A 19,483-nucleotide genomic window follows, 5' to 3' on the forward strand; every position below is an offset into this window, starting at 1 on the left:
TACTTTCTCCCTAAGATATAGGGGAGCATTTGCCATCATGATCATAAACAGCGCCATCTATAATGGCGTGAACAACACTGACAGTGCAGTCAAAAGTATATTGTGTGCGGTTAAAATCTTAAGGCCCAGTTACACAGGACACCGCATGAAGCAATTTTTCACATGCGATGAGGCTAGCAACTATGATGGCAAACTGTTGCACATACATAGACATACATTAAAGTTACAGGTCAATAATAAAATCCAAGTCTTCTAGCAGCAAAACATTTATAAGAAAAGTTATAAAATTGCTATGCCAGTAAAATTACTGAAAACTTGTAGACATACGTGTATCGATAATAAAAATATATTCAATTCCAAGTTCGTTTACAGCAATGTTGATCTTTCCAATGTCACTATTTGTATTCAAATTAGGGATAAAATCAGTGGAGATCAAGCATTCACATGTCATTTGACACGTGGGTACACATGTATGTCAAAGATTATTTCTTGCGACATGAAGAGGTGGTTACACAGGGAAATTCACCTTGAGCAACTCAAGAAGCAACTTGCTACAAGTATCTGACGTGTTGGATTCCTTGCGATGGTACATTTGTACCCTGCAATTATGTTCATAAATGAGGCAATTCGTCGCATGCGACAAATTGCTTAGTGCATTGCTCAACGAGTTGCTTGTGTAACTGTGCCTTTAATACTCAAAATGAAGTAATGTTCATAAGAGTTTTGTTCAGCCAGGGGATAAAATGTAGCAATGTTGGTAAGAACTGTGTTTAGTCAGATGATAAAATGTAGCAATGTTGGTAAGAACTGTGTTCAGCCAGAGGATAAAATGTAGCAATGTTGGTAAGAACTGTGTTCAGCCAGAGGATAAAATGTAGCAATGTTGGTAAGAACTTTGTTGAGCAAGATGAGACCAGATTTAAACTGAATAGATTTTTGGGCCTACACACATTGTTGGAATGCAAAATTCTGAACTATAGATATTATACAAACGTGATTTTGTGTCAAAGACTTACATATTAAAAGTCATTTTGAGCTAATGGTCAATTATTAGTGGGGATTTTGTTAGAGATTGAGATAGGACCAGGTGGTATGTTGTTAGAGATTGAGATAGAACCAGGTGGTATGTTGTTAGATATTGAGATAGGACCAGGTGGTATGTTGTTAGGGATTGAGATAGAACCAGGTGGTATGTTGTTAGGGATTGAGATAGGACCAGGTGGTACGTTGTTAGTGATTGAGATAGGACCAGGTGGTACGTTGTTAGGGATCGAGATAGGACCAGGTGGTATGTTGTTAGGGATTGAGATAGGACCAGGTGGTATGTTGTTAGGGATTGAGATTGAACCAGGTGGTATGTTGTTAGGGATTGAGATAGAACCAGGTGGTATGTTGTTAGAGATTGAGATAGGACCAGGTGGTATGTTGTTAGGGATTGAGATAGGACCAGGTGGTATGTTGTTAGGGATTGAGATAGGACCAGGTGGTATGTTGTTAGGGATTGAGATAGGACCAGGTGGTATGTTGTTAGAGATTGAGATGGGACCAGGTGGTATGTTGTTAGGGATTGAGATTGAACCAGGTGGTATGTTGTTAGGGATTGAGATAGGACCAGGTGGTATGTTGTTAGAGATTGAGATAGAACCAGGTGGTATGTTGTTAGGGATTGAGATAGAACCAGGTGGTATGTTGTTAGGGATTGAGATAGGACCAGGTGGTATGTTGTTAGGGATTGAGATTGAACCAGGTGGTATGTTGTTAGGGATTGAGATAGAACCAGGTGGTATGTTGTTAGAGATTGAGATAGGACCAGGTGATATGTTGTTAGGGATTGAGATAGGACCAGGTGGTATGTTGTAAGGGATTGAGATAGGACCTGGTATATGTTAGTCTAATAGTGGGGATGTTCTTAGGGATTTATTTTGGACCCTGGTACATGTATACATGTACATGTATGATATTATTAACTACAATGGAATCTAAGTGTGAATTGATCACTGTATTTAGGGATTGAGATAGGACCTGGTATATACATGTACATGTACATTTGTATTAGTGGGAATGTTCTTAGGGATTGAGATAAGACCTAGCTGGTATACATGGACATTGTACTATTTTTATTATATCCACAAAAGAACAGATGGGTTAGCCAATTATGTCCTGTTAAAACATTAAATATACTTGTACTACTATACATGTAACTATTGGAAATCTATCAAACTTCAATGTAAACATTTGTCAAATCAGCTATAACAAACTTACTTGAGGTAATACACATGCACATGTATGGTTTTGTGTACATTTGTACATAGGTCATTCACCCTCACTTTAGGGTTTAAGAGCTGAACTAAACATTGTCCTTGGGAACAATGTGTATTGTATATAGCCATGCATTATTTATATCCTGTCTGGTGGACAGGACAACATTGCTTACAAATAACAAGGTTATACCGTTGACTTTCTGTGTATGCTGTAGGTTCAACTGAACATGTACTGTATGTTGTATGTATACATGTGTCTTGGTGATCACCAAGTTTATGGAACATCTTCATGACTCCTGTCAGACAGACCATAGACTTTACATGAAATTGTATTAAATGAATCTGCATCGCCACACTTAATGATTATATAGTGTTTCATATACATATACATGTCGTATGTCTATTTTACATTGTACAAAATGTAGGTGTTTGCACATGTGCATGTAGGATCTCTGAAAACAAAGATCTGACTGAGGTTGAAGAAAAGGAAATTAATTTCCATCTCATAACATTATAATAGTATTTGCATCATATCCCACCATCTGCATGTACTACATGTAAATGTACTTTATACAGAATATGCACATTTGATTTTAAAGAAATGTCTCCTTGGAAATACAAAGAAAAAGAGCTTGGATGGTATCAGTCTACATAGCCATGTACAGTACTACATGTAGATGTTTTAGTAAGGTTGTACCTGTAAGTAAATGTATATAGAACAACTAACCTGTCAAAGTACTTGAACAATTTGCATGGTGTTTAGATAGTAGTAAAAGCATATTAGCTACTTTCTCAAACTTACAATATGTCCTGTATGTGCCTATCCCCCTAATGCATGTATGTAACCTAAGCTTTCCCCATCTACAGTACATGTACATTGTTAAGTTTGAGAGAATCTTAAAAAACTTATCCTGATAACCCCACTCTCTCAAACTTTCAATATCATGAAGATGGCAAATAGAAACTTATCATGATAATACCCCACATTCTCAAACTTACAACAGCAAATAGAAACCTATTCTGATAATACCCCATATTCTCAAACTTACAATATAATGTAGATGGCAAATAGAAACCTATCCTGATATTATGTCCCACTCTCTCAAACATACAATATATGTATACTGTAGATAGTGAAAGGAGAAAGTTTGGTATTTGGTATATAGTCTCGTGGCTATGCATTGGCTTTGAATGTGAAAATCTCCTCCACATCTAGCAAAATGTCTTTAATTTATTGGAAATCTAGCTAGATGACATACATGTACTGGTACTAGTACTACTGAACAGTGCATGTCACACATTGACAGGTGATTGTACATGTACAAAAGGTACATGTGTAAGTGGTATATAATTCATTCACAGATTAGATATACAATGTAGTACAAAATGTATGATGGTGTTTGACATGCAAATAATGTTCACTGTAACCTCCTCCTCCAGTCTGAATGTATAAAGTCACCTGAGGACAGGTTATGTTTATATTTATTGAACCATTGGATTGGAGTAGTAATTTGATTTGGTAATTTAAAATCTAGCAAGGAATTCAGAGCTAATGAAGGGGATCTTCAGTTCAAAGCCAGTGGATAGCCTCGAGACTACTAGTCTAGTTACTATACATGTACATGTACATGTACATGTACATGTATATGTACATTTTTTGTACATGTAGTCGTTCTCTATATACAACTTCCCAATTTTTGCGATTTTATTATTTTTTTCCCGGAAAAGTAAAAAAAAGTTAAGGCTTAGCGATGAAAAACTAGGTGGGATCAGGTAACCGGAACCAAACAATTATTTTTTTAGGCCTAATCTGTAGACAAAATCAAGCTAAATCTCCTGCTGGGGAAGCGATGAACAGCGTAGTTGTCAGTAATCTATCACACACTGACAAATGGTTGTAATTGGTTACTAAAATCATTCAGTTACAAACTCAACCTCCAATTTGAACATAAGTGATGTGATGACGCAAGAACGTAATGTCTATGTATCTAATGGCATAAACTATCGCTGTTGGTGGTAAAAACATTATTCTGTGCTAGAGAAATCTATTTGACTATATGTGTACATGTACAGTGGAGATGATCATAACCCACATAGGACAAGACTACTGGACTTCATGTACATGTGGTAGGTACATATCATTATTTACAAAATTTGTCACATATTGGTGTCATCAGAGTACACATTTGTAAATTTTACGAGACAGAAATGTGGTTGGATAGATTTTCTTATTTTCCAGTTTATGCAATCCAAGATTAAAATGTAACTGAAAAACAGCATTGAAGTTAGAAGTGTGAGAAATGGACAAAGACAGTGTAATTAGAAGTATAAAAGGTTTAGTCCTAAAGTACAAAAAAAGTAGACTGTAACATGCGTCATTTCATTCCGCCCTACAGCCCTGTAATCAATCTTCTAAAGTAGATCTTGTTTATATGTACATGTAGAGCTGTACATGTACAACTACACAGTTCAGTTCAACTCAGTTTTGGCGACGTCTCCTAAGGAGGTTGATGATCTGAATTCTCCATTCCTGCCTAGCATGTGCAAGCCTGGCACATGTAACATAACTTAACTCCATGGCTCCATCCAATAATGTCACATCTCAGGTGACCTTTTCCTACATTGTCTTCACTTCTTCATATTTACACCATGAACCCATACTTCATCCTTGGTCATATACATTGTAATGGCATTCTAATTTACATATACAATGTATACCTGTATATGAATTCAGTTTATTGAAACAAGTAATAATTCCCAGAGGAATTACTAAAGGTTACAAACCTCATAAAAATTAAAATAAGTAAACAGTATACAGGAAATTAATATTACAGATAAAAAAAGAACAAATTTATGATGAAGACACTGTTTGAAACAAAGATCACTTGTATCCAATGGTAATATTCAATCAACCTAAATAAATATGGAATTACACAATTACATGTCGATGTAGATAGTATTTCATTTGATATTATTTGCCGATATTTTTCTTAATATTGCCGAGGCAAGTAGAGTGACGTACACTGTAAAAGGGTTTTAATATGACAGAGCCCCATGATGCCCAAGTGCAAGTGTGGCATACTTGGGGTATGTTCTCGGTCACTACATACAATGTAAGTAATTTTTACTTTATACAAATATTGATAACTACATACATTGTAAGTAACTTACTTTATACAAATATTGATAACTACATACATTGTAAGTAATTTTTACTTTATACAAATATTGATAACTACATACATTGTAAGTAACTTACTTTATACAAATATTGATAACTACATACATTGTAAGCAATTTTTACTTTATACAAATATTGATAACTACATACATTGTAAGTAATTTTTACTTTATACAAATATTGATAACTACATACATTGTAAGTAATTTTTACTTTATACAAATATTGATAACTACATACATTGTAAGTAATTTTTACTTTATACAAATATTGATAACTACATACATTGTAAGTAACTTACTTTATACAAATATTGATAACTACATACATTGTAAGTAACTTACTTTATACAAATATTGATAACTACATACATTGTAAGTAACTTACTTTATACAAATATTGATAACTACATACATTGTAAGTAATTTTTACTTTATACAAATATTGATAACTACATACATTGTAAGTAATTTTTACTTTATACAAATATTGATAACTACATACATTGTAAGTAATTTTTACTTTATACAAATATTGATAACTACATACATTGTAAGTAATTTTTACTTTATACAAATATTGATAACTACATACATTGTAAGTAATTTTTACTTTATACAAATATTGATAACTACATACATTGTAAGTAACTTACTTTATACAAATATTGATAACTACATACATTGTAAGTAACTTTTACTTTGTAAAAATATTGATAACTACATACATTGTAAGTAACTTACTTTATACAAATATTGATAACTACATACATTGTAAGTAATTTTTACTTTGTACAAATATTGATAACTACATACATTGTAAGTAACTTACTTTATACAAATATTGATAACTACATACATTGTAAGTAATTTTTACTTTATACAAATATTGATAACTACATACATTGTCAGTAACTTTTACTTTATACAAATATTGATAACTACATACATTGTAAGTAATTGTTATTTTATACGAATATTGATAACTACATACATTGTAAGTAACTTACTTTATACAAATATTGATAACTACATACATTGTAAGTAACTTTTACTTTATACAAATATTGATAACTACATACATTGTAAGTAACTTACTTTATACAAATATTGATAACTACATACATTGTAAGTAATTTTTACTTTATACAAATATTGATAACTACATACATTGTAAGTAACTTACTTTATACAAATATTGATAACTACATACACTGTTAGTAACTTACTTTATACAAATATTGATAACTACATACATGTAAGTAACTTTTACTTTATACAAATATTGATAACTACATACATGTAAGTAACTTTTACTTTATACGAATATTGATAACTACATACATTGTAAGTAACTTACTTTATACAAATATTGATAACTACATACATTGTAAGTAACTTTTACTTTGTAAAAATATTGATAACTACATACATTGTAAGTAATTGTTACTTTATACAAATATTGATAACTACATACATTGTAAGTAACTTTTACTTTATACAAATATTGATAACTACATACATTGTAAGTAACTTTTACTTTATACAAATATTGATAACTACATACATTGTAAGTAACTTACTTTATACAAATATTGATAACTACACACATTGTAAGTAACTTACTTTATACAAATATTGATAACTACATACATTGTAAGTAACTTACTTTATACAAATATTGATAACTACATACATTGTAAGTAACTTACTTTATACAAATATTGATAACTACATACATTGTAAGTAATTTTTACTTTATACAAATATTGATAACTACATACATTGTAAGTAACTTACTTTATACAAATATTGATAACTACATACATTGTAAGTAACTTACTTTATACAAATATTGATAACTACATACATGTAAGTAATTTTTACTTTATACAAATATTGATAACTACATACATTGTAAGTAACTTACTTTATACAAATATTGATAACTACATACATTGTAAGTTACTTTATACAAATATTGATAACTACATACATTGTAAGTAACTGTTATTTTATACAAATATTGATAACTACATACATTGTAAGTAACTTTTACTTTAGACAAATATTGATAACTACATACATGTAAGTAACTTACTTTATACAAATACTGATAAGTACACAAGTCATGTAACTTGCTTTACACAAATGCTATTGTGTGCATTGCAATTGTATATCATTCATTGCTAGTACATGTACATAGTCGATTTTCCGGTTCCAAGATACAATACACGAGAACACATGGCTTATGTTGTAGATGTTTTGTTTGAAAAATGTTCAAAATTGCCCTTACTTTCCCAGATTTTTCTTTGATATTACTGGCACTGGTAGAATTATGTTATTCTTCAATACTTTTCTTCATTCAGTTGGAAAATACTTTGACCTAAGGGGTTGTCACTACTTGTCTAGTGACTTGTAGAGAGAAAGGCCCCTTAGGTAACTCGGATTTTCCTTGGCTGAACGAAGAGAAATATTGGGAATAACATCTAAATGTATTACTAATTATACTTTCATTACTACATGCATCCTTTATTTTCTGATCAAGAAAGTAATTAATCTATGTGCCTTGCAGATGGCAGTTTGTGGATTTCTTTAAAATGTCCATAACAATAAATACCCCTAATGAATTCATTTTCAAAATGTTCCATACATTGTGTTTTATCCTGTGGCAGAGTACATGTGTACAATTAAAGATACCTGCAGTACATTCATTAGTAAACATTATATTCAATGTGTACATACTGAAAGTCCTTCAAGGATAATTATTTATTTGTTTGCAGTGAAAATTCATATTTAATTTGCATATAAAATAATTTACGTTGTCAAAATTTCGTGATGATGAAGAAATATATTGAAATATATTTTGAATTGACAAGAAATTGTCAAGTTTAAGGACTAGATAACGACGGTATACACATAATAACAAGTGAGATTATTTGCATAATTATAGGAATTATTTTATCTCATTTGCATACTCAACCTGTGAAATGTCAGTTTTATTTTGTTACCTCAGTATGCAAAGTATGTACAAACAAAAAAATGCATGACTTTTGTGTGAACATGTTTGTGCTTCTTTCATCTACCTCTGTAAGCACATGTTTACATGTATGTACTAGATTGCAGACAAATATGTATAAAATGTGTGGTGTACATGTATAATGTACAGACAGTCAATCGATCCATTTGCCTTCTGCAGTCTATAACCCAGATTTTCTTGAAAGGTTACATGCCTCAGTAGGGTACTTACGTTAGAATGATGTGGTTTTTGTACTGCATGTACGATGTGCCTGTGGAGTTGATACGTGCTTGTTGCATTGTACAGATTTATATTTTTGTATTTAACTAAGTTAAGGCTCAGACCTGGTCTGAGGTTTAAGGACAGTTAATCACTCCACTAATTGATCTATACAAGTGTATTTAGTGAAGTTGTTGAACCGTAAAATGTGATTTCTATCTGGTACAATCATTTTGTCAATAGAACTGACGACGGCATTCTTCAACTCTCCATGGTTGAACATATTTTATTCGTGTTTGGCTGATTTTCCATCATTTTTTCAGTTTGTAAGGTAACCATGTTTTAAAGGGTGATCCACGTTGTTAAACATTAATTTTACTTTACCTCAATCACCAAAATATCACTCCAGACAATTGACGCAATTCTCAGATGTAATTAGCAGTGACACTGTGTGTAAGTTAACAATCATATTTAAGGTAGAATGTGTCTTGGGGAAAAATTTTCCAGAAAATCAAAGATTTAAAATTTTCTCCACACTTTAAATGCCATATGGAATAAAAACTAAAAGCAAAACTTTGAACAGTTTATTTTTGAGGCACTTTGTACTTTAAAAGAATTTCACATGGTCGCTGTCAAACTCATATATTGTATACATGTATACATGAGGTAATACAAATGTACATGTGTATGCATATTTTGAAACACCTTTCCGATATAGAATTTAAAAAATCCATACATCTTTTTGAAATTTCTAGAAAAAATACACTTGAAAAAATGAAATCCTATAATTTATGAAATGCACACACAGTGCTGTAAAACTTTAAATTTCAGATAAGCTTGTAATTAATTTAAAAACCTATACATTGTAGACTACATCTATAGCACCATGATTTGTTTTTTTTAAAAAACCTAAATATTAATTGGAAAATTTTTTTTTGTAGTTGCAGTAACAACTATTCAACAAGCAGTCAGTCTTTGAGCGCAAGTGAAGATGACGATAAAGAAGATTATAAAAGGTAAATTTACATCTAGTTTCTTCTGAATCCTACAATCATGTCATTCCAGATCTCTGTAAGGTACAATGTACACCGTGATGGGGCACCCTCACACACTGGTCGACCCATCTGTGGAGAGAGGAGGAGGCGGGTGTGGGCAGAACGACATGCATGACGTACATGTACATGTATCTTACAGTTTAGTCATTCCAGTACTGGATAATATGATCTTCTGACTCTCATGTTGTTCAAGTAAAGAAGGTTGAAACCTATACCACACACACACACATGTGAAGATGAACATATTAAAAAAATGTATATTGTTACACCCTGACCTTTCTACATCACAATAACCTGTGTCTACATTATTGGTTCAATAGTTTTCAAAATATTAGTCCAAATATTCCAAAGCACTATAATTTTGGCTGATTTTTTTCCACTCATGCTTTGGTAGGTATAATTATTCTTCCCCAGTAAGTTTCTTCAGCTGGAAAATAATTTGATCTAATGGTTTTGTCACTACATGTACTCGTCTATTGACTTGTAATGGCAAGGCCCCTTAGGTCTCTCATAATTGGTACATTTATTGATAATGACAAAATGCATGTGTCCTATACAGCTTTCGGTATAGCTTTAAATTTTAATGTAGATAGTGGGGCAACACATTTGCATAATTTATTCATGATTTTCATAACAATACTGATTAGTTTTCTTAGGGAAGCTGCAATTATTTCAAACTTTCCAGAGAAGAGTAGATGTAAAAAACATTCAAAAGTTTGCGTACACTTATATGGTGTTGCATCTGGCCGGAATCTTGTGATTCGTGAGACTTAGTATACTTTACTATTGAGGAGTTCTAAAACTCGCGAGAGTTAAATGACGTCATTATCCACCTTGTTGGAATTTTGTATACAGTCACCCTTGTCAAACTTCGCAATATACAATGGCCAACTATCAACTAAAAGTGTTTTCAGAGTAAATTTAAAAATGAAACTAATGATCGGACACAGCCGCACCACTCTTTCAAAAGGTGTATGAGTCTGTTATACTTTTTTGATGACGTTGAAGAATACAAGTCGAAAGTGTACAGCATCATGGTAGCCATATAATTTATGCAATCATACAGTTGAGTAGAAACACGTTATCTTGTGTGGCACAAAAGTGTCACTTTCTTATGGAAAAGGTGTGAGCGATCGTTTGTTTTTGGGCATTTGTTTTCTTAGAGGGTTTGGTTAAATGGTTTATAAATAATGATGGCAAGGGTTCAAAGGATACAATTGTTGATGGAACAATACAGGCAGAGGATCTTAAACAGATCAAGGCTGGAGACTATGACAACAGGCACATACAGTACACAATTGATATACTGGGACACAAAACATCAAAGCAGGGCAATGGTCATCAATAGCAGGGCACCGCTCGATCTCCCTGCTGGAGAACACTATAATGAGTCATTTGCATAATTTATGATTTTAGTAATTAGGCAATATCTGAAGACTGCAAGCTTACAATTTTGAATACTGTGATACACTGATGGTAACAAAGTACATATGTCCACTATAGCTGATTGATGTAGTTTTAATTTTAATGAGTCATTTCCATAATTAATTAAACTCGTAAATTAAGTGATAGTCCATATATGGTCACTAAGAATGTCACTATTTGGAGGTGAAGGAACTAATTGAAAGGCCTTATATGGAAATGGAAGGCATTCAGGTTATATCTGTTCATTGAATAGTAACATGGTCATATTGGTAGTAAAAGTCAAGATGTACTGCATATATCAAAAAGTGTGTGTATGTACAATGTGTAAGCTCCATGTTAAGACCTTGACCTTGACCTCCACAGTCAATTTATTTAATATTAACATGGAGAAAATTCTTTGATATTGCAAACACTTTAATGTGGTATTCATGTGTGGCTTTTCAAAAAAAAAATCTTGGGCACAGATAATGAAGAGCAGAGCAAATTTCATGTCACTTTCTGAACTGAAGGGCAACTACAATGTATATTTGATGTAAAGATCAATGATCGTTACATTGCAACAGCTCTAGAACCGTGTAGCACAGACTTCATTCAAGTGTCCACTCAAAGGTAATCTTTCCCTGTTTCCCATTACCTTGACATCCAAGGCCAATTAGCAAATTAAAGCAATGTCTTGCACATTGCCCTCTCTGTACACACACTGTGCCAGTCTGGTATAATTAGGTGGAGTCAATTTTTTTCACTTCTTTTCCAAAGTCTTTGGTGATACATGTATGTACAGAATGAAGGGATACACACATACATTGTACAAAATGTACATGTATTGCATCATATTGCAGCTTATAAGTTATAAAATATCCTATCTTTCCCTTAATTATCAGATATGACCCTTCTATTTGTATCTTTATATACAAAAAAATTAATTACCAAAAAAGAATAAAGTACATCCATTAGTGTTGTCGCTAAAGTTGGGAACCCTGTTAACAGAAAGGGAGAAAGGAGTAAAAATGGCAATGTTTCACCATACAATGTAGAGTCGATGGTAATTTTTTTTGAGACCCAGGTAAAATGACATGCAGTTTACCTACTTTAACCGTCCTTAGCAAAAACACTGCAGAAATAAAGTGTGTATGTGTGGGGGTGGGGTAGGAGTATGTCTTCTACATGTAAGTTCTATGAAGACTTAAAGTTAAGTATAATAAAAAATAATATTGCGAAACTACATGTGTCAGTTAAAGGTAAGAGCAAACCATTGATATACACATACTTGTACATCGACATGTATGTATGTAATCTACAAAATGTAGAAGTTAATCTGCAAAACAAAAATGCAAGTCAAATTTTACTAACATAGAAAGTGCAATTATACAATTATACATGGTAAAACTATCGTAAGACACCAAATCAGATGAGATGTTAGTTAATGCATTGAGCGGAAATGCTCAAAGGTTGCATAGATTTGACATTGGGCATTTGGAGTTTTTCTACCATGATTTTGGTAAATTGTTTGGTAAGTCGGGCATAATAATCTCTAATAACAACACTGATTAAACTATGTTCAAATAGAACATTTACTGCATACAAAATAATCAAAGTTAAATGCAAAGATGACATTTCATTATTTCTGTTCTATTGATTCTGAAAAACAAAAATTGTATCCTTTGATTATGCAAAAAATTTGAAAGTAGTCAAAGAAAGTCTATATTAATTAAGCTAAAGGCATCTCCTGTATCCTTGGAAACGTTTTAGTATAATGAAATTTTGGGATTTGAAACATATATTGTAAAAGTAAATTTTTGCCAAGGCTTTCTTACTTGCCCGTAGGCTGGAACTCCATACAATATCACAATAACTATATAGTAACATGCCTAGATTGGTTAATGGTGGATTTTATATACCCGACTTCTTCAGGCAGTTTTAATACAGGGATTTACAATAATAGTGCCATGAAAAGCTAGAAGCTGTTTTTGTAAAAAAAAATCACCTGTGTTTCTCTTCTCTGCTACATGGGGGTGGTGCTGTTTCTTGAGACACATAATTTTCTTGCAAACATCCTACATCCATATTGATGCACTCATGTGAGGGAACAGTTAAACCCGTGAACAACACAGTAGTTGAATTCAGGGCACATTTTAGCTGCAGGCAGATAACCTTATTGTGTTTCAACTGTGTATAGACAGCATGATACATTACATGTACATGTACATGCACAGTGTATTAAAGGGAATGCCCAGTCAGGCTTATTTCTACCTTTACATGTAGTACACTGCTATCAGCATGTATTATGGTTTTGGGCGATAAAACATAGCCCCTCAGTACGTGTACATGTGCAGTAACAGTGCAGTAAATGACTTTTACAAGCATTGCTGGTTTCACTGTCAAAATAGTGTGGTGCATACGTTAGATGATGAACTTTGACCATGTTTGAGGACAAGAATAATATAACTGTTATAATCATGTTTAGACACAATTCCATACAACATGTACATGTACACATTAGTTTACTTGATGATGTCTTAATTGAATTAGAAAATTAATATACATTTTGTATACATTTATATACTCTAAGTTATACCATGAAAAAAGTCACGAAAGAATCTAAAAATAATCATAAATGAAAGTAAATCAGTTAAGAGTTTAGTGTGTGGGGACAGGTATACTTACAATGTATGCAATTGAATCTACGCTATATGTTAATACATGTATGTAGATAGAAAGTTAGGTTTTAAGTTGATTTAAGTATAAATGGAATGATTTTGACCGATTCGAAGGGGACACATGGCTCAGATGATATTTAATGGATGACATGTATACAGTTTGTATAGTGTACATGTACATGTCGTGATGTATGGTCAGATTTAGGTAAATTATACATGCCGAATTCAAAAAAACTTTGCTGTCGAGAATTTCATGTCGTGTTTGCAGGATTATAAAGCATATAGCGTATATGCAATATCACATGAATTATCTGTATGCAAGCAGGATATAGCGTACATGCAATATCACATGAATTATCTGTATGCAAGCAGTATATAGCATACATGCAATATCACATGAATTATCTGTATGCAAGCAGTATATAGCATACATGCAATATCAAATGAATTATCTGTATGCTTGCAGGATATACATATAGTGTACATGCAATATCACATGAATTATCTGTATGCAAGCAGGATATAGCGTACATGCAATATCACATGAATTATCTGTATGCTTGCAGGATATACATGTAGCGTACATGCAATATCACATGAATTATCTGTATGCAAGCAGTATATAGTGTACATGCAATATCATAGGAATTATCTGTAACCAAATGTATATTAAAATCTCACAGAAAATCCAGAAATGCCAGTGAAAAGAAAAGACGTGACCAGTTCAATATACTTATCAATGAGTTGTGCGCCATGGTGTCCACCAAGTCAAGGAAGATGGACAAATCCTCCGTACTCAAAGCAACAATTGCATTCCTCAGGCAACATAATGGTATGTATAAAGTGTATTTTATCATTATTTTAAATACAAAATGGCCCTCGAAAATAAAGGTCAAATTTTTGCTTTTGCTTTGTTTGAGAAACTCAATTAAATAATTCAGTTAAATAAACATATTCAGGGCTACATGCAAATATTTCAAGTATGTAGATATGTATATATCTTCCTAGATAGTCAAATACATGATATAGTTGTAAGACCAAATATTTTATCTATTTTACTTTAAATTACTGCTTCTTTATTAAATACCAATTGCAGGTCAATAGTTTGGCTGTGTTCAATAAACCGGGAATCTAATCTTTTGCACAAAATGAACCAATAAAATCTTTCCCATGACTGGAAGTAAGTTTATGCCAGTGTGTATTTACCAGGGTCATTATAACTATCAGAGAAGTCCAGGTGGACAACATGTGGATGATAAATTAAGAACAGGTGGATTAAGAATCTTTCCAGTAGACAAATATGTGAAGTGGAAATAGATACACAGTCAAAGGGATTAAACATCACTGTAGCTCCAAATTGTATCCCATACATTGACTTTATTTTAGTACTGAAAATCATCAATTATGCTAATTACTCATTACAAATAAAAACTTCACAAACATGCTTTATAGGATGCATGTGTGCTTGTTATGGTTAATGTATGTGCCAAATTATGTAGAATTTGAAGTGTACACTGTCTTCAGATACAAATGTATATCTTAATTAGGCGTAAAAAAAAATTGTGTGGTTCCGATTACATTCAATTTTAAAATAGGTGGGGTAGGTAGATTTTTTATTTTATTAGTCCCCGCCGGACGAAGACTTATGGAATGGGTTCTGTCTGTCCGTGCATCCATGCGTCCGTCCAGAGCCGTTTCTTGGAGATGCCTGGACCGATTTTGTTTATGACATCCAATAAGTGATATGCAAATTAGGGCTAATAATTCCAAAACTATTGAACAGATGGGTTGAAATTTGGTGGGAGCATTCTTAGGGGTGTTTACATTCAGAAGATGTTCATGACATGATGATCCCTTCAGTGATATGCAAATAGGTGTAAAAATGTGTCTTTTTGTCAAAATTCTATAATTCCAAACTTCAGAGTAGATTGGGCTGGGGATGCATCTAGAGATGTGTATATAGATGAAGGTGTATTCACAACATGATGATTCCATTGGTGATATGCAAATTAAGTCTAAAAATCTCAATTTTGGTCAAAAACGTAAATCTTGAAACTACATGTTGAATGGGGCTGACACTTGGTGGGGATGTTTCTGCAGGTGTTATTCTGCAGTTAGTGTTTAACCATTTTGACACAACTGGTCCTAGCAACCATGACCACACCCTTAGCAACAGTGAAATGATTATGTATATTACAAAGATAAGAACAGGGATGGGGAGGTAAGTGAATAAAGATTTTAAAAATGTATGCAAATATGCCTAGCAACAAGACCACGCAGATAGCAAAAACCAAATGATGATGTATATTGTAAAGGTGAAACCTGGGATGGGTAGGTACATTTTGTATATAAGTGAATAACGATTCTAAAAATGTAACCAAATATGCCTAGCAACAAGACCATACCGATACATGTAGCAACAACCAAATATATGTACGGTTGTGCTATAACGCCATTGGTGCTATTTTTACCTCAAGTAACTGCATGGGTGTCTTTTCTTTTCCAGAGTTAACTGTTCGATCTTCAAAAAGCGGCATTGAAGAAGGATGGAAGCCTTCATTTTTATCCGATGATGAATTTAGTACACTAATGTTAGAAGCTTTAGATGGTTTCATGTTAGTTGTTTCACCACAAGGACACATACTATATGCATCTGATAGCATTACTACCCTATTGGGTCATCTTCCGGTAAGCTAGTATTCAAAGTACATGTATATGAATACGCCATTACGTTTCATGTATTAGGCATTGAAAACTTTGTTTAAAAATTGAGACAGTACTGGGCTGATAATTAAACACTGTTATACTAGTATTACACCTGATATGAATGTTTTAAGTTAATGGGACAAGTAGGTGAAATGCTTTACTTTCCCCGCTAACCATTTTGTATAGTTATCATGAGAGTGAAAATTATGGAAAATTAGCTATCGGCTAATTCATATAGACACAGTCACAAACTATAACTATTATTGTTGCATGTGGAAGGCACACTTGTGGGTGATAGTGGTGCCTTGATATTGTGGAGATAATGATGTTGACTGTGCAGCCTCTTGAGGAAAAGTTGCTATGACAGCAACTGATAAATTGTAATCAACTTCTCCAAGAATGTTTGTTTCTTTGGCGTTGATTGATGTAACCTTTTAAGTCTGAAATGTCATTGTGGTCAGTAGATGTGTGATGTACTGCCTGTCAATGAAACTTTGATATACAGGAACAATTGCCTTTTTGTGACACCTACTACATGTACATGTGCATGTATACTGTACATATGTGTGTGTGAGTGTGTGTCTGTCTGCCTGCCTGTCTGCCTGCCTGTCTGTACACCTGTCTGCAGTACATGTCACACTAAAAAAGATTTTATGACTCACTCAGTCACTGAGTGTATCTTAATATGTGTGTCACCTGTTCTGTGTGTATGTGCATGTGTGCGTACGTGGCATGTGAGTGTGTGTGTGTGTGTACCATATGTGTATGTATGTGTGTATACCGTATTATCTACATGTGTATATGCATTTGTGACAGTAAGAGCGAGGCTGTGTTTGTGTGTGAGAGAGGGGGAAGGGAATGCTAACTGCATTAAACTGGGGTGGGGTTAAATAACTTTACATCACTCAACATTTTTAAGCACAACTGAACTATGAGGTTCAGTTGTGCTATATGCATGCACCAGGTGCTAAATATCTGTCTGTCTGTCTGTCTGTCTGTCTGTCTGTCTGCATGTGTGTGTGTGCACATGTGCATATGTGTGTGTATGTGCATGCATATGTGTGTACGTGTGTGTGTGTGTGTGTGTGTGTGTGTGTGTGTGTGTGTGTGGTGTGTGTGTGTGTGTGTGTGTGTGTGCAAACAACTTAAAAGTTAAAAACGACTGGACCAATTGGCTTGGTACTTGTTTGGGATAAGTTCTTTGAGTGTGTAGTTGGAAAATAGATAATAAAGATACAGTGTATTGTTCGGAATACTTGATTGATATTTGATATCTGAATTGATTTACAGAATGATTATCAAGATTGTACAATATATGAATTCATTCATGAAGATGATAGACCAGAAATGTATAAAATCCTTGCCCAAGCTGACCCAAGCTTTGGTAACAGTAATACAGATATCCTAGATAGAAGGTTTAGGATAAAATGTCATATTCTCAAATCATCTGCCAATCCCACGGCAAATCCTGTCTATGAACCAGTACTTGTCAATGGTAATTTTACAAAAAGGGTAGACGGTAAGTTGGTACATTTTTATTTCTGTATAAGAATTTTGATTCTGATATAAAAAGGAAATAGAAAACAACAAAAATGGAATTGAATTGAACTTTATTCAAGTGGGGAGAGAGGAAAAAAAATGAAATAACAATCTGAAAAATATCTGAAAAAAAATTCTGGTGAGGAAACCGGAAATCATTCCCAAGAAATCAATGAAAGTGTATGAACCTGGAGATGTATGATATACATGTAAAAGTCAAGATCAATAGTTAATTGAAAGATAAAAAACTTAATTCTTTTATTTATTTATTTTATTTTTATTTTTATTTTTATTTTTTTTTGGGGGGGGGAGTTAACCATATTAGTTCTCATCCTACAAAAATAGTTTTACTTTTTAATGGAATCTGTTTTCAGGACCGTGGCCTCACCAAATTGCAAAGGGGAGGGGGGCAGAACTTTGTCTTGGTGCAATCATGCATTTAAAATTTAGGAAGTAGGCTAATTTACATAAATTTGCATGCAATTTACAGTAATGCAATTAAATATCATATGTAAGGCCAGAAATAATTTTAAAAAGCTGTTCAATGGGCAACCTAACCCATCACATTGGATAGGATAGGTAGGTCAATTTTAAAAAAAAAAATTATTTATTTACAGTGCGTGACAAGGATGTAAAAACAAACCATATATAATGAAAGCAAAACATTTCAAGTTGAGTGTGTATAGTTATTTTGATTTTATCTCTTGCAATTTGTCTGCATAGCAATCAATTTCCATATGTTCTACTGTTCGGAAATGTACACAATTTACGGTTGAACCAATTTTGTAGCTTCTCTCATCCTCTCAAAAAATGAAACTCAAGCATTATTTTTGCCACCCCTTCTGTCAGTGTCACCTACACTACAGTGGAGATATAAAATTATATGGTACAATGAGGCATTAAAATAACAGTGATATAAATCCAACTGCAATTTGGAGATATACATGTAGGTCATTCCCTTAAAAAATAATCCTTTAAGTTCACCTTATTCTGTGTCACTCTATTGCTTGTCATTCTTATTGCAATGCACACAGAATTCCAAGTCTTTATAGGTGACTAATTGAATCGGCAAGTTATCATAGATGTTAACATTAATACCTTTCATCTGATAGCTGTTGGGTGACACTGCATGGATGGAGTGAGAAGAGGGAGATATGAACAGTTGATGATTATTAAATGTATATTCATAGAAAATAATATTCAGGACTTCCTGCTAGTGTAAATATTTCTCTGTTTCGTAGTTTGTTGTGTAGACTGCACCATGGGAAGTTATAGACAGTATTATCTTTTTCAATTATGGAGTTGTACAACTGTTGACATGCAGGCAGGAATAATTGACACTTGTTAAAAACAGGGAAATTAAACAAATGAATTGGATTAATAACACTAATTGACACAGCAATTGGATTAATAACACTAATT

General features: G+C 33.0%; 1 protein-coding gene across 1 annotated transcript in view; it reads left to right on the top strand.

Moving 5' to 3' along the window:
* Nucleotides 1-496: 496 nt before the first annotated feature.
* Nucleotides 497-19,483, top strand: part of LOC144438750 (uncharacterized) — a 43,371-nt gene continuing 24,384 nt past the window's right edge. Inside the window, exons 1-6 of the mRNA XM_078127907.1 lie at nt 497-557; nt 1,055-1,856; nt 9,621-9,695; nt 14,500-14,648; nt 16,323-16,504; nt 17,813-18,041. Coding sequence (XP_077984033.1) covers nt 497-557; nt 1,055-1,856; nt 9,621-9,695; nt 14,500-14,648; nt 16,323-16,504; nt 17,813-18,041 — 1,498 coding nt within the window. The remainder of the gene's footprint in view (nt 558-1,054; nt 1,857-9,620; nt 9,696-14,499; nt 14,649-16,322; nt 16,505-17,812; nt 18,042-19,483) is intronic.

Source organism: Glandiceps talaboti, chromosome 8, assembly GCF_964340395.1.
Source record: "Glandiceps talaboti chromosome 8, keGlaTala1.1, whole genome shotgun sequence".
NCBI lineage: Eukaryota > Metazoa > Hemichordata > Enteropneusta > Spengelidae > Glandiceps > Glandiceps talaboti.